This window comes from Podarcis liolepis (genome assembly GCF_965112155.1).
Source record: "Podarcis liolepis genome assembly, chromosome: 14".
Taxonomy (NCBI): domain Eukaryota; kingdom Metazoa; phylum Chordata; class Lepidosauria; order Squamata; family Lacertidae; genus Podarcis; species Podarcis liolepis.
Window position 1 is genome coordinate 19,934,856 of NC_139569.1, and position 14,987 is coordinate 19,949,842.

Here is a 14,987-nt window from a genome sequence, read left to right on the forward strand (position 1 = left end):
ACACTGAGAACAGGATGCTGAACAAAATGGGCCATTGGCCTGATCCAGGATGTTGTCCTTACGTTCTTGTGTTCTCATTTACAGTGGTACCTCGGGTTACAGACGCTTCAGGTTACATACGCTTCAGGTTACAGGCTCCGCTAACCCAGAAATAGTACCTCGGGTTAAGAACTTTGCTTCAGGATGAGAACAGAAATCGTGCGGTGGCAGCGGGAGGCCCCATTAGCTAAAGTGGTGCTTCAGGTTAAGAACAGTTTCAGGTTAAGAACGGACCTCCAGAACGAGTTAAGTTCTAAACACGAGGTACCACTGTATTTCAACATTCACCATCCTCATTCTGTTTGTACCGCACTGTTCCTTCTGAAAGGAAGCCCAAGCAGCCATCATTTTTACAAAAAACAAATGCAGAAGCAAAAGCCAAAAAGGATGAAGCTTTGGGAGGAAAAGCTGTGACTTAGTGGGATGTAAAAGACATTAGGTTCAACCCCCGGCCTCTCCTGGTAGGGCTAAGAGAGATCCCTGTCTGAAACCCTGGAGATCAGCTGCCAATCGGTGTGGACAGTGTTGGACTAGATGGGCCAATGGTCTGGTTCTTAGGTTCCTTGCCTGACAATTCCTGCCTTTCCCAACCCAGTGCCCTCCAGATGTTGGTGGACTCCAATTCCCATCAGCCCCAATCAGCACAGCCAATGATCAGGGATGATGGGAATTGTAGTCCAATGATGCTTGGAGGGCACCAGGTTTGGCAGGTCTGACCACCAGCAGCTCTGCAGGGCAATAGCCTTTCCCATTAACCTGGTTGTTATTTTTAGCTTGGGAAATGCCAGGAACGGAACCTGGGATTTTCTGCCTGCAAAGCAGGTGCCTCCTCAACCAACTCTGCCAGCCCATTCCCTCCTTGTAATTGCCTATCCACAGCATTGTTCATTGTGTCTGAGTTGTAGTAGCTGTTATCTTGTGCAATATTAAATACCAGTGTAATCTGTTGGTTGCTGGGTCTTTCCCTCTCTCAATGGGAAACTGTTACAGCGAGTTTACTTAAGGCACACCCTGTTTCAGACATGCATTGTGTACAGGGGCGGGGGGAAGGAAGCCTCAGCCTTTGCAGGAGTCTCAAGCTGCAATGAGGTTTGTCTAATTGTGCAAAGGAGAGGATTTGTCCCAAAGGAAGCAGGTGGCAACTTGGAACAGAATGTGCAGTAGCGTGGCAAAGTATCCTACTTTCTAGAGAACTGAAGGCAGTGAGCAGACAGTCCCTTCTTGGAAGTCATCCTCTCTCGGAAGAGGTGTCTGCTCCAAGTCAGTTAAAAGATAAAAGGGGAATAAGAACAGAGGGAGGCCTGTGAATCACCCATCAACAGCTTTACACCTGGGCAGGAGAATAAGCAGGCGCACAGGGTCACTGCCCGTCCCACTAGGGCAAGATGTATTATGTTTTTATTTAAATTAATTATTTCTAATTGTGTGTGTGTGTGTGTGTGTGTGTGTGTGGAGGTGTATTTACATAGTGTGGATGTGTGCTTTATGTATGCATTGCACATATACTTCCAATGCACGTTATGAACATACTTTTTAATGCATACTAATTAGGATATGTGCGAAACATGCTGCTATTTGGAATTCTTACTAACTTTTCAGCTTTAAGTGAGACTATCATAATAAGGCATCAAGGCCAATATCCTGATACTTATAAAACAAAACAAATCTGTTGTAAAATATTGCTACCCCCTCCCAACACACACACAAAAAATTATTTAAGAAAAAGAGACAAGAAGAGCTTGCATAGCATGGAATTTGCCTTTTCCACAGTGGTCAACATCTTCATTGAGCTATCCACTATGACCCTAAGGTCTCGTTCCTCATGGGGTCTGAACTGGCAGTGAAATTAAAGGTTTGGTTTTTGTCCATCTGCCCCCCCCCTCAATGTATCACCTTTACACTTGGCAACTGGATATTGAGGGGAGTTATCCTTGCTTTTAGGGATGGAGATGAAATCAGAAGCATAGTACTGTACATGGTCAATTCTTAGTGCTCACACTTACTACACCTTTCCAGAGATGTTACGATTGCTGTTAAGAAGCGCAATCCGTTTCGCAGCAGCGGCAGTCAAGAGAAGAGAGGATGCAGTAGCAGCCGGAGAACATTTGACTTGCTAAACAGAGCCCAAAATAGAGACATCTGAAGGGGAGAGGCTGCTTTTTATAGCTGCATATCAATTCAGAGAGAAGCTGCTTCAGTTGAGCATGGCTCCCCTACAGACACAGAAACAAGGGGCAGCTTTTCCAGGGCACAGGGCTGTTACCAGGGGAAGGCATTCAGGGACATTCAGGCCTGCCCTGCCCTAACCGAGTGCCTTTGACAACAGTAGAGTGTACAAAAAACCCCACCTGTTTGTGAAGCTTTTCAGAGCAGACCGTGGTTCTCTGCACCATTGGTGCGATGTTAAAAGCAGGGACAGGTTGGAAAGTTGGCAATCTCAAGGGCAATTGTCACAAGCCTCTCCTGCATTAAATCACTGCCCTGTAAATCAGAGAAAGGAATTTTAAAGGTTCTATCTTGATTCATGGCAATAGGCCACAAATATTTCAGTCGTAATAAATGTGTTCGGTTCTTGAAGGTGCCACAGGATTCTTTTTTTGTTTTGGCTACAACATTCATGGGCTCCTCAGATCCATCAGGATGTGGCAGGATTGGAGGAGGAGGAGGAAGGAACAGGTGTGGGAGGCGCTGGAAGGCTGGCACCCAAGGAGGGAGGGAGGAGGTCCCCCACCACCCTGCCCCACTCAGAGAGAGGGAAGGAGATCTGCTGGCTCTCCCTTTCACCCCTCCTGTGGAGTGCAGAATCTCATCAGGGAATGGAGAGGACTTCCATGATTAGTTTGTGTTTTGGGAAAACCTTGCTACCTTGCCCTCCTGTACACAGCCAACGTCTGTAGATAAGAGAGAGCGCAGGCATCCTGGTCATGGCCAGACTCTTTCTGCATGCTGCTTTGCAAAAGCATATGCCTCTGAGGCAGATCCACAGGAAGAAACCATTAGGTGCAAAGGGTGGCATCCAGAATTCCATCCAAATACAGGGGAATGAAATAGCTGCATACAAACCAGCCAGCTGTCTCTCTCCCCTCTGCCACTACAGAACACCGGGTTAGACAAAAGGAGAGTCTGCTGGGGGGGGGGGCACCGGTGGAGATGTTTCTCTATGCTGGAACAAGAACATCGAGACTCAAGCTCCAGGGGTGAATGTGAATTGTAAAGCTTGTACGTAATCAAACAGAGCCCAGGCTGTTTTATTAATCCACCTTAGTTGCAAACATCAAGTTTTACAGCCTGTGATCTTGGACTGAATTTAAGTGGGAAACAGCTTTGAAAAAAAAAAAAGCAATAGGCCATGAAGATGCTCCAAGGCTCTGTGCGTGTTCGTTTGTTATTTACAAAAATACTTAGAAACTGTTGTATCACAAAAAATACATCATGGTGGTTTACAAAAATTTAAAAACATAAAACCAAACAATGAAATAATAAAAAGTTTAAAACAAGTTAAAGCAAAAATAAATTAAAAATGAAACATCTATAGACCATTGTGGGTTAATTGTCTGCACAGGCCTGGCAGAATAGAAAAGTTTTCAGCTGGCATTTGAAAGCTGACACAGAAGGTACCCGCTGAATCTCCAGTAGCAGGGTGTTCCACAGGACTGGGACAATGACACCGAAGGCTTGGTTTCTTGTTGTCATCAAACGAGCCTCACCAACTCAGGGAGATGATCTTAGTGACCGAGCGGGAATATAAGGGTTCGGGTGGTTCCCAAGGTATCCTGCACCCATGTTGTCCTGGGCTTTGTATATCAATAGAAGAACTTTGAACCTGGTTCAGCAGCAGATGGTCAGCCAGTGCGGCTTAAAAGGTGCCATTTAAAAGGCACTTAGCACATCAGCCAGCTTACAGCATGCTGCACAAAGGTGCCATCAGCCGCCGGGCCCAGGAGGATCTGCTCCTTCTCTCCCGGCCCTGCACTCTGAGGAAGGGAACGTGGAAAGCTTCCTCTTCTGCTCAGTCTCGGTTATTTAATTATGTCAGCTCATTTGTATTCAGATCACAACAGAAGAAGGGAAGAGAAATTGAGTAGAGAACAGTTTTTTCACCCTTTCTCATAACACGAGGCAACTTACACGCAGAGAAGGTGGATGCTGGAGAACTGGAGGCAGGCAAATGGGAAGATTTCTTCCCAAAATGCATCATTAAGGTATGGCATCCACTCCCACAAGAGGCAGCAAGAAACACCAGCCTGCATGGCTTTAAAGGAGGATTAGGTAAATTCTTGGAAGACAAGGGTATCAGTGGCCACTAAACATAACAGCTCTGTTGTACTTCCACTGCTGGAGGCCGTATGCCTCTGAGCACCAGTTGCTGGAAATTGCAGGAGGGGAGAGTGCTCTTGTACTATGGTACTCCTTGCAGGTATTCTACAGGCCTTTGGTTGGCCACTATGAGAACAGAATGTTGCTCTAGATGGGCCTCGTTTGGTCTTATCCAGCAGGCTCTTCTACTACCAGTTCAGACCAGTGGCCCAACTAGTCCAACCTATTGTTCTTCTCATCCTGTTTCTGGAGTTCACCTCCCATTGGCCCCAGCATGAAGGACCAATGGTCAGGTGTGATGGGAGGGAATCAGAGTGCAGCAGCGTCTGGAGGGCTCACCGGTTTCAACAGGAGATGCCAGGGATGGATCTGGGTACCATCTGCATGCAAACCATGTCCACTTCCAATGAACTCTTGACTCCAAAGGATGAATAAAAGAAGTCAGAGTGGTGTAGGAGTTACAGTGTTGAACTAGGACCTGGGAGACCAGAGTTATTACCCCCCTTGATCAAAGAGCTCTCTGGATGATCTTGGGCCAGGCACTGCCTCCCAGCCTCACCTACCTCACAGGGTAAAGGGACCCCTGACCATTAGGTCCAATCGTGGCCGACTCTGGGGTTGCGGTGCTCATCTCGCTTTATTGGCCGAGGGAGCCGGTGTACAGCTTCTGGGTCATGTGGCCAGCACGACTAATCTGCTTCTGGCGAACCAGAGCAGTGCACGGAAACGCCGTTTACCTTCACACCGGAGTGGTACATATTTATCTACTTGCACTTTGACGTGCTTTCGAACTGCTAGGTTGGCATGAGCAGGGACTGAGCAACGGGAGCTCACCCTGTCACGGGGATTCAAACCACCGACCTTCTGATCGGCAAGTCCTAGGCTCTGTGGTTTAACCCACAGCACCACATGTGATTAAATGAGGAACAGGATAACCATGTATGCCATCTTGAGATCCTTGGAAGAAAAGGTGAGATATAAATGAAACCAACCAACCATGGTCTATCAAGGGACACTGGCAGAAGTCTTTTTTCATATTTGGAAGAAGGCATGCATAGAGTATTTGGGTGTCAGAGACCAGGCTGAGGAGAGCTACCCTGATTAGAAATGGTGGGGGCTTCCCCCTCCCCCTGCTCCTGACAAGAATCTTGAAGCTGCCCAGGAGCAGTGGAGCAGTATAGATTGGGAGCGGTGGTTTGCAGAGGGGCCTAGTTCTGAAGACAACAGCTGGGCAGAACTGAGTGGGGAACAGCTAGGACAGGCTTCCTCAAACTCAGCCCTCCAGATGTTTTTTGGTCTACAACTCCCATGATCCCTAGCTAGCAGGACCAGTGGTCAGGGATGATGGGAATAGTAGTCTCAAAACATCTGGAGGACTGAGTTTGAGGAAGCCTGAGCTAGGAGAAGAAGAACAGGGAGAGAGAGACTCCCTTTCACTGGAAAGTGTTCCACAGATCAGTCCAAGGTCAAGGAGAACAGATAAGGTAGCTACACACAAGGCCCAATTGTTGCAACATCAGGTTGCCAGACAAGGAAGTGATGGGGTGGCTCGGGGAGAAGTGGGTGGAAACCTTAATTGGGAGCACCTTTCCTCCGAGAATGGAGTCTTTGTTCTTTCGCTGTGAACATTTAAAATCTCTTTAACTGGTAAGGGACTATTTTTGCTTTGTTCCGCTTATCCACAGCCAAAGGGAAGGAGGAAGCCGTTTCCTCGAAGCCTGACATTGGGCATGGAAATGGTCCTATATGGAGTCAGGCCATTGGACGGAGGCAGTCTTTCTGATCACCTGATATCAACCACACTGAGATCCAGAGATGAAGGGCAGTATACAAAAGGAGAACCTTTTTAATGTCTCACAGGGCATATGGCTAAATAATTTACAGGCACCTGTGCCAGATTCAAATCATCCCTTTAGAAAGAGAAAGTTTAAGTAAAATAATTTGCACCATTCAGTTTAAAAATATATATATTTACAAATCCACACATCACATCATCATACAATACATAGCCATAACAATGCAGTGCATAGCATTTTACTACATGTTAGAAGGGGAAATTCAAAAGCACACTAAATCCATCCACTAAGCAATGACCACCAGTGACTGCTTAGCAGGAGAGGTATCTCAGTAATAAATGTAACTTGAAAGTTTTTATTGAGAGGTGGTGGTTGCACTATAAGGCCGACTCTGGGGTTGCGGCGCTCATCTCGCTTTATTGGCCGAGGGAGCCGGCATACAGCTTCCGGGTCATGTGGCCAGCATGACTAAGCCACTTCTGGCAAACCAGAGCAGCGCACGGAAACGCCATTTACCTTCCCACCGGAGTGGTACCTATTTATCTACTTGCACTTTGATGTGCTTTCGAACTGCTAGGTTGGCAGGAACAGGGACCAAGCAACGGGAGCTCACTCTGTCGCAAGGATTCGAACCGCCGACCCTCTGATCACCACAAAAGGCAAGAAGAAGTCTCATGTACCTGCAACCTGGTCCCTCCTGCTTTCACCCTTCGTTACCTTATTCCTTGGCATAATTTTTTCAACTAGGACGAGAGGCCAGACTTTGGACCATCATCCATGTAAGGAGAACTATGTGAAGAATTATCAAAGATGGGCTATCTCTTGCTGGGTAACTGCGATAAAGTACAAGATTAGAACTTGCATTAAGGCATTCACAATTTCCAGAAGTATTGCGAGAAGGGCTAAACTGAGGTCAGGGCAGATAAATCCAGTTAACAATGGGTGCAATCTCCTGAAACACTTGAACCCACCACACCTGTACCAGAGGCCAGGACCTTCTGGACCATCATGCCAACCTGGTTGCACTCTCTCCAAAAGAGCATACTCTGAGCTGGATTCATGTGACAGAACTTAAGAGATGGTATACCATTTAAAGCATTGTCCCTCGCAATCTCACCGAGATCCAATTTCCTTGGGTGTTTACTGCATTACGTTCCGTGCATTCTCAGGAATTTCTCATCCTAGATCCCCTTCCCTTAATATATATTCAAATGCCATAGATAAAAGGGCTTGGTGCAGCACTGTTAGGGCACCTTTCAAATTTGGACCTGCAGCAGTGTTCAGAAAAAGCTAAGCTCCCTGGATGCAGCTCTCTACAGTGAACTTTGCAAAAGTCCGTCTATTGATTAATTGCAGTCGGTTATGACACGTTCCCTCCAGCTTAGCTCTCAACTGAATGCTACCTAGGAACTGACCAGCCGCAAAAAAGTCATTTATGCTATGCAGCCCCTTTGTCTTCCCCCCTCCCTCTGTCTTGCTGTGCTTTTGTCTAATATCTCGAAACACTGGTGAAACTAGAAGTGCAGCAGTGGCAACAGGATGGTACCAGATAGTGTGCCCACTGCTGCCAAGTTTTCAACGTCTTTCTCAAAAATGGATTCAGGACCTCTTTACGTTTGCCTGGAGAAATCATTCCTAGCTAAACGTAAAGAGGTCCTGAACCCACTTTTCAGAGCAACATTGGCCTGGAGGGCCATCTTAGCACAATTAAAGCAAGACCCAGGGTATACCTCTGCTCCCCTATGGGATGCAAATTAATTAATTGCCACAACTGGCATGGATCATGGTTTACTTGTAAATTTAGAATCATGGATCACTGGCAGCCCTCATACTATACAGAATCCTTTTGCTGACTGTGCCTGTTATTAACAGGGCTGTTTGCAGTGTAAAAACATAAAAATACACCACATAATAACAAACAAAACAATACCCCTGCCCAGTTCAAAAGGCCATAGATTTTATTATTTTTTTAGCTAAAATCCTGGGAGACAAGGAATGGTTGAATAAGAGCTCTGTTGCCTCACCCCCAGCAATTAAGGAAGGCTTGGTAGATTAATCAAATTAATTTTGAATAATCAATTGGGAGTAAAAAACATTAGTTTTGGAAGAAAAACACATACAGCCTTTGTTCTTAGACGCCGGATGTGTGTGTTGCAGGAAGAGGTAAAGTAAGCTGTGTTTGTGCAAATAGTATCATATGCATCACCACCTTCGTACAAAGGTGAAATATTAGTTCCTCTTGCCAAGGTGCCAGATTTAGCTGTGATAGGATTCTGCACCCGGGGCCCTTCTCAGTTTTTTCATGCCCAAGTTCTTCTTCCCGTTCCTGCAAACACCTCCCTTCCTCTTACCAGATAGCTGCCTTATTGGTGGTGGTAGGGGGGGGGGGAGCAGCTGATACAGAATCACTGGCCGGGCTTTTGCAAACCCTTTCTCTTTCCACGGAGAAACTCTCAGCAAGACTTGGCAGGGTATCTCTAATAGCTGCATATAAGACATATGAAATGATGTGCTGGTGGCGTCTGCTCCCTCAGGAAGCACGGTTCGGCAGGACAGGTTCAATCCATGCACAGAATAGTTCTAAAATGAAAACTAGTATTAAAAAGAGATGAACAAACAAAAACCACCCAATAAAAGAATCCGGGCAAAGTCTTGGGGTGGCCTCTCTGTCTTACACATTATGAACACCATCGACATTCCTAAGTGGCTTCGGTCCTACCCAGGTGAGCCCGCTTAAGCTGGTGTGGTAAAGAAAACCATCTTGGTGGAGAAGACGAGGTCCACAATGTAGGCAATGAGGTTGAAGATGGTCAGAAAGGTCACCCCGAGCTTATTGTTCCATTTGATACACTCCGGGTTAGTCCTGAAACATGTTGAAGGCCTAGAGGAACCCTCGAAGGCATATATGGGCCATACAACGGCCACCGTGAGGTACAGGAGCACAGCCAAGCTGTTGAAGCCCACCAGATATTTCTCCAAGGGGATGGGCAGGGTGGCAAGGCAACGGCCGATGGTGAGGATGACAATGAGCAACGTGACAATGAAGCAGATGCAGTAGACAGCCAGGCACCACTGCAGGCCGGGCTTCTCTGCATAGATTTGGTAGCTGGCCACCAAGGAGAAGATGAGGCAAGCCAGGTAGGTCTCAAAGACTTTCAGGAGGCCAGGGATGGTGGCCAGGAAGGTGCTGACTTCTCCGACTTTGGCCTGGGTCAGTCTCACTTCGATGGCGTAGGTGATGAAGCAGAGGCAAGACGCGGCAGTGGCGATCCCTTCGTAGCTGCAGTCACCCGTGCACCGGTCTGGGATGAAGACCGATGGATACAGGATGGAGGTGGTGAAGATCATGAGAGCAGCCAACATGGAGAAGGCAGAGGTGAAGTCCTGCCAGGACAGAGGCAGCGACTGGGCCATGCCGATGAACTCCACGACCACAACGAAGACGGAGAGGCTGAAACAGAAGCACCAGGTAAACATGGACCAGGCACCTTCAGAGCCAGCATAGTTCCTGTGGACAGACACCAAGCTGAAGGCTGTACAAGAGAAGAAGATCTCAAATATCCGGACAATCCCCAGCGGAGAGATCAGCGACCTGGCATTGAGTGTCGGCATGGCGCCCCTGACGCAGAGGAGCTGGCCCACCAAGCGTGTTGACACACGGCCAAGGAGACAGCAGAAAGAAAGAGCTTTGCTCGGCGTGGGGGCAAGGCTGCAAAGCTGGTGATGGAGCGCAGCGGGTGTGTGCATGTGGCACCAAGTCTGGGTGACGCCTCGAGGAGCAGGAACGCCCAGCTGGAGTGGATGGGCTTGGCTATCCCTCCTTCCAGGGGGAGGGAACCTGGTGGTGCAACGGGCAAAACAACCTGAGTCTTGCAGCTCCCGAGTGAAAGCGGTGCGGAAGGTCTCTGCTGAAATCGGAGGGAGAAGCCGAGAAGCCCTAGAAGAACAGCCGCAGCATTATTCCTGCAATGTCGCGTCTACTTAACTTTTTTAAAAATGAAAACAATGACACAAAAACAAAAGCTGTCTCTCAAGGCAGAAAGCAGTTCCTGGAAGATGATGGCATCATAGGGTGTGTCAGGCTAAGAGAAAGCCCCAGGGCAGGCCAGGAGGAGGAGGGAGAGCGTTTGGATTTCTGAGCCCTAGATTTTATACTTTTCTGGCTCAGAGCAGGAAACCTGTTCAGGAAGTGAGAGGCAGGTGGATGATTAATGACAGAGGATTAAAAAGTAACCATGTCCAAACCCTCATTTTGTAGCTGGTTGTGTGCTTTACCCAGGGCTTTTTTTAAAGACGGAACTCAGTTCCGGCACCTCTCAGGTGGGCGCCATTGCCATTATAAGAAAACAAGAGAGGAATTCATGGTGAGTTATGGTCTAGAAAAATAGCACTGGGTTTACCTGCCCCCACCACAGGACTACAGGTAACAAGGGATTTCTGCAGGTGAAACTGGGAACAATCCACATCTAAAACTATGGGAATTTTTTTGTTACAGTCGAGGCTCAGAGTAGGTTTCTAATCAATGGAGATGTAAGGAAAAAGCATCCAGGTGTTCTGCTCCACAATAAGTATACCTGTTTCTGCCTTCTAGTCAATAAGGCAAAAGCACTGGAGTGATAGATGCACCTTTGGGCACTTTTGAAATTTGATTAGACGCACATTCTAGGGAAAAAATGTAATAAATTCAGGAACTTTGAAAATGGGGATATATGTTGGCTTTGCAGGTTTGCAAGATTCTCATCAATCAGGTTTGCTAGAGCTAGCATAATGCACTAGTGTGTGCATGCTTATGTTCACTTTCATCATACAGATGCATTATTGCAAAATTGCAAAAAGTAAAATAAAATGGAAAATAGCTGTGCTTCTGTGAGAAACATTTCATACACAGTAGCTTTTTTCTTTCTTTCCTGCATCCAGGCTGGAGTCCAACAATATCTGGAGGGCTACAGGCCCCACCAGCCCTGGTTTAGTGGAATATCTAATCTCATATACTGGATCTCGGCTTGCTTATTGCAAAACAGATGAAACTCAAATGCATTATCTGAACGTGCAGTTATTTAGGAACACCACACCCAAAACATGCAAAATAGGGCCATTGATTTCCATGAGATATTGTTAACATAAAACAGAGACAATCTCTGCTAAAGAGGCACAATTGACACTTCTGCTGTGCCCATTGCAGTCTCATGGGACAAGATCAACTTCTTGTTCCCCATATATTGCTCCACTGATAAGATAGGTTTTAATTTGCACAAGCCACGAGTCTTGGCAAAGTGTGTACAAAGTACAAACATGCTACAAATGCAGCTAAGCAGTACAAGAAAAAAAAGAATGAGACTATTTAAAATGTAGGGAGCACCACCAGGACCCTTATTTTCATGGCAGTTCCTAAAATCTTTGTAGTCTTTGGTGCCACCAACTTCCCTTGCTCCATATATTCCCCTGCAACTTTGTGGCTGAGACCGTTTGCACTTTGGCTGGGTCTGCGAGCCAAGGTAGGAAGAGCACACATCACACAAAGGTCTCCCTTACCAGGACAGCTCAGTCCAAAGGTGTGTTGTTTTTTTGCAAGGCCTTTGGAAGGAAAACTAAGAGCCTTTGGACAAATCAAAGCTGGGAGGGAATCCAGCACCTGGGATGGTCCAGACTCTGCCCCAAAGACTCCTTTGTTCTGAGAGCAAATGGGGTGACTTGTAATTGCCAAGACCAGGTATAGCAAACAAAGGCACCGGTTTATTCTACGTGATTCAAAATACACCCTGAAATTGAAAACAAAACAAATTGAAAAGATTAAGGTAGTTCCAAATTAGTAATAATTAAGGGACACTGTTCTTGGATCCTCTCTATAACTTTTTTTAACAACAACAAAAACAATAGTAGCAGCAGTAGGTTATTCACTTAAATATTGCACCATGGATATAAAAAGCACACGTTTTAATGGCCCCCCAGAATTTGATGTCCGGGTGCCCCGCACCCCTTGCACCCCCGGGTAAAGACGGCCCTGCTGCCAAATATCCCCCGATTTCAGCACAGTGGTACCTTGGGTTAAGTACTTAATTCATTCCAGAGGTCCGTTCTTAACCTGAAACTGTTCTTAACCTGAAGCACCACTTTAGCTAATGGGGCCTCCTGCTGCCACCGCGCCACCAGAGCACGATTTCTGTTCTCATCCTGAAGCAAAGTTCTTAACCTGAAGCACTATTTCTGGGTTAGCGGTGTCTGTAACCTGAAGCGTATGTAACCCGAGGTACCACTGTATTTGCTTCAAAAGCAGCATGTTTGACGTAGTCGTAGAAATGGAGGGCTGTGTGGGGTTATTTTTTCTGTTTCCCATCGTGCCGTTATTCCTCTGATTACAGATTCTTGTTGACACCATCTTCCTTTATGGCTGCCCTCATTTGCCCTCTTCTTTTAGCTTCCAAGTTGGCTGTGGGACCCACTCTGTGGATTTGTTTATGGAAGTTTAAGAAAGACCTAATCTCATAGCTCAACTATTGTTTGTAGCAACACATTTCATTGGATTCAACAGCAAAGTACACTTCTGAACAATTGTCACCCCCCTTCCAAAACACCCCTCCCCATGCCACGAGAAGTGGGATGGGCAATGCCACTGAGAACAGGCACTTGTGGGAAAGTGGCTGTCAATGCTTTTCATCTGGAGAGAGAGGGTGTGATGTAGCAGTTAGGGTGCAAAGCCTGGCATGGATAGACCAAGGTTCAAATCCTCAAACGGCTGTGAAGCAATCAGTGGACAATCATTAGCTACCTTGCAAGGTTGTTGTGAAGAGACAACCATACACGGTACCGAGCAAATTTCTTACTATGCAAATAAGGTTTTTTTAAAAATGTTTGTACCTTTGAATAAAAAGGGATCTCACTTTATAGACACGCCTCCCTTCCAGGAGTTCTTGGAAATGGGTCCATTTTCTTCTTGCTGATCTCTCTCTTTTTGGCTCAGATCCAGCAAAATCATAACTCCAACGCTTAGCTGCGGCTCAGAGAGGAATCCCAGCTGCTTTGCCTTGATGGATGCATCTGTGGATACAATTTCTAGCCAGAACAACTCAGGCTGTCCCCCAACCCCACCCCTTTCTCTGTGCTGACATCCCCCTCTCCACCCATTGCAGAAAAACAAAATGAAAACATTTGCAGAAAGCGTGATGTAATCTTTTAGGTTATGTATTGAGCAAGCTCCTTGAAGTCACTGGTAGGTCTTTGGATGTCTCCCAGATGCTGTGGAAGTCCAAGGGATCTGTCCTTGGAATGAAGGAAGTCAGCGCAGGCCAAAAACCCGAGGCCAAAGGAGATATGTGGGTGGAAATTTGTGGGGGTTTCAACATGGGACTGCCTGACTCACCAAGAAAGAAGTTCCACAGAGTGGAGGATTTTATTTTATTTGGAGTTGAGTTGCGCTGGCTGATGAATAGAAACTCTTGAATCTGAGGCTGTTGAACAGAAAATCCCAGAGGATCATATCACCCCACCAGGACCTGTCAGGCCAGAGCCCGGACCCTCACAGGCACCCTTCTCTGAGCAACCAGATCCTTCCCAGTGCTCACAACCAGTGCAGACAGTGCAGCAGAAGGAAGGCTGTGGAACAGAGGAATGCCCATCTTCAGGTCAGAGGCTGTGAAGTCATGGACCAGGTGATGGAGCCTGCAGGACGGAGGCTGGAGGCAGAGGCTTAAAGGGTCTCGGTTGACTCTCAATCATTGTCAGAGCAAGTGGCTCACTCGGAGCTGTCCGTGGTCCTTCAGTTTTGCCCCCACCATTCACCCAATATTGTGCTGATAGCAGTAGACCAGGGGTTGGCAACCTGCGGCCCATGAGCGTCGTTTAACCGGCCGGCCCATGAGCTGCCCCCGAACCGAACCACCTACTCGGTGAGTCCCCCCACGCTGAGCTAAACCGGCGCAGTGCGGCACAGGGACTTGCTTCTACGTCGCCGGAAATAGTGTCTGTGCAGACGCTGGAAATCGTGTCTGTGCAGACGCCGGAAAGAGTGCCCGCGTGATCTGGCTCACGGAGAGATCTCCACTGGAGTGAACCAGCCTAGGCAAGGTAAACCTTGCTGACCCCTGCAGTAGACCTCTCTTTCATTGCCTAACAACCTTGTACCTGGCAGTGATTGGGATGTCTAAGAAACCAACAAAATTAGAAGGTTCAGCATGCCATATTGATTCACAATGGCATCCAACAGAGATGGGAACCTACTCCTCAGGAACCATAGTGAAAAATTAACTTTTTTCACCACTATCACCAGAGAACAACAGGAGAGGGAGACATTTGGCTGCCTGAGCAAATGCTGTCCACTTGTTTCAGCCTCCCCCATTCAAATCCCTATGGTGGATCAGTAGCTAGGGACAGGCAAATATGTCCACTGAGGTTTCTCTCAGTTTCATCTTCCAGTCTTAAGTCCAGTTCTCCCCATTTGCACATCATTTCCCAACTTTATTTAACATCCTCATGAAAATTCATCAGCATTTTGTGCAAATTTCTCCTGGCATACCTCTTTGCAAAATTTTGACTATTCTGCACATTTTGGCAAAGTAACATGCCCAGATATAATGCATTTAAAAAATAAATAAATTTCAGGAATATATGCATTCGTATGCACTTTAGTATATAATATGCATTTTTGTGCACAGTACTTGGCTGGTAAACTGCATTGCAAAATTTGGAGAAGCGTCAGTTCTGAGGGATGGCTATGTTCTGAAAGTGTGAATTAAATGGGTTTGCATTTAAATGCAAACTGAATCCAATTTCTTCCCTCACCTGCCCCTCCTCTCTACCCCCCACAATCCCCCTCAGCACAATTTCCTTCCAGTACATGAG

General features: G+C 46.8%; 1 protein-coding gene across 1 annotated transcript; it reads right to left on the minus strand.

Moving 5' to 3' along the window:
- Positions 1-8,092: 8,092 nt before the first annotated feature.
- LOC310692691 (myeloid-associated differentiation marker homolog) lies at positions 8,093-10,366 on the minus strand. Its single transcript, XM_083473847.1, has one exon. The coding sequence runs from the start codon at positions 9,897-9,899 to the stop codon at positions 8,886-8,888; it is 1,014 nt and encodes a 337-aa protein (XP_083329973.1). The 5' UTR covers positions 9,900-10,366; the 3' UTR covers positions 8,093-8,885.
- Positions 10,367-14,987: the final 4,621 nt, after the last annotated feature.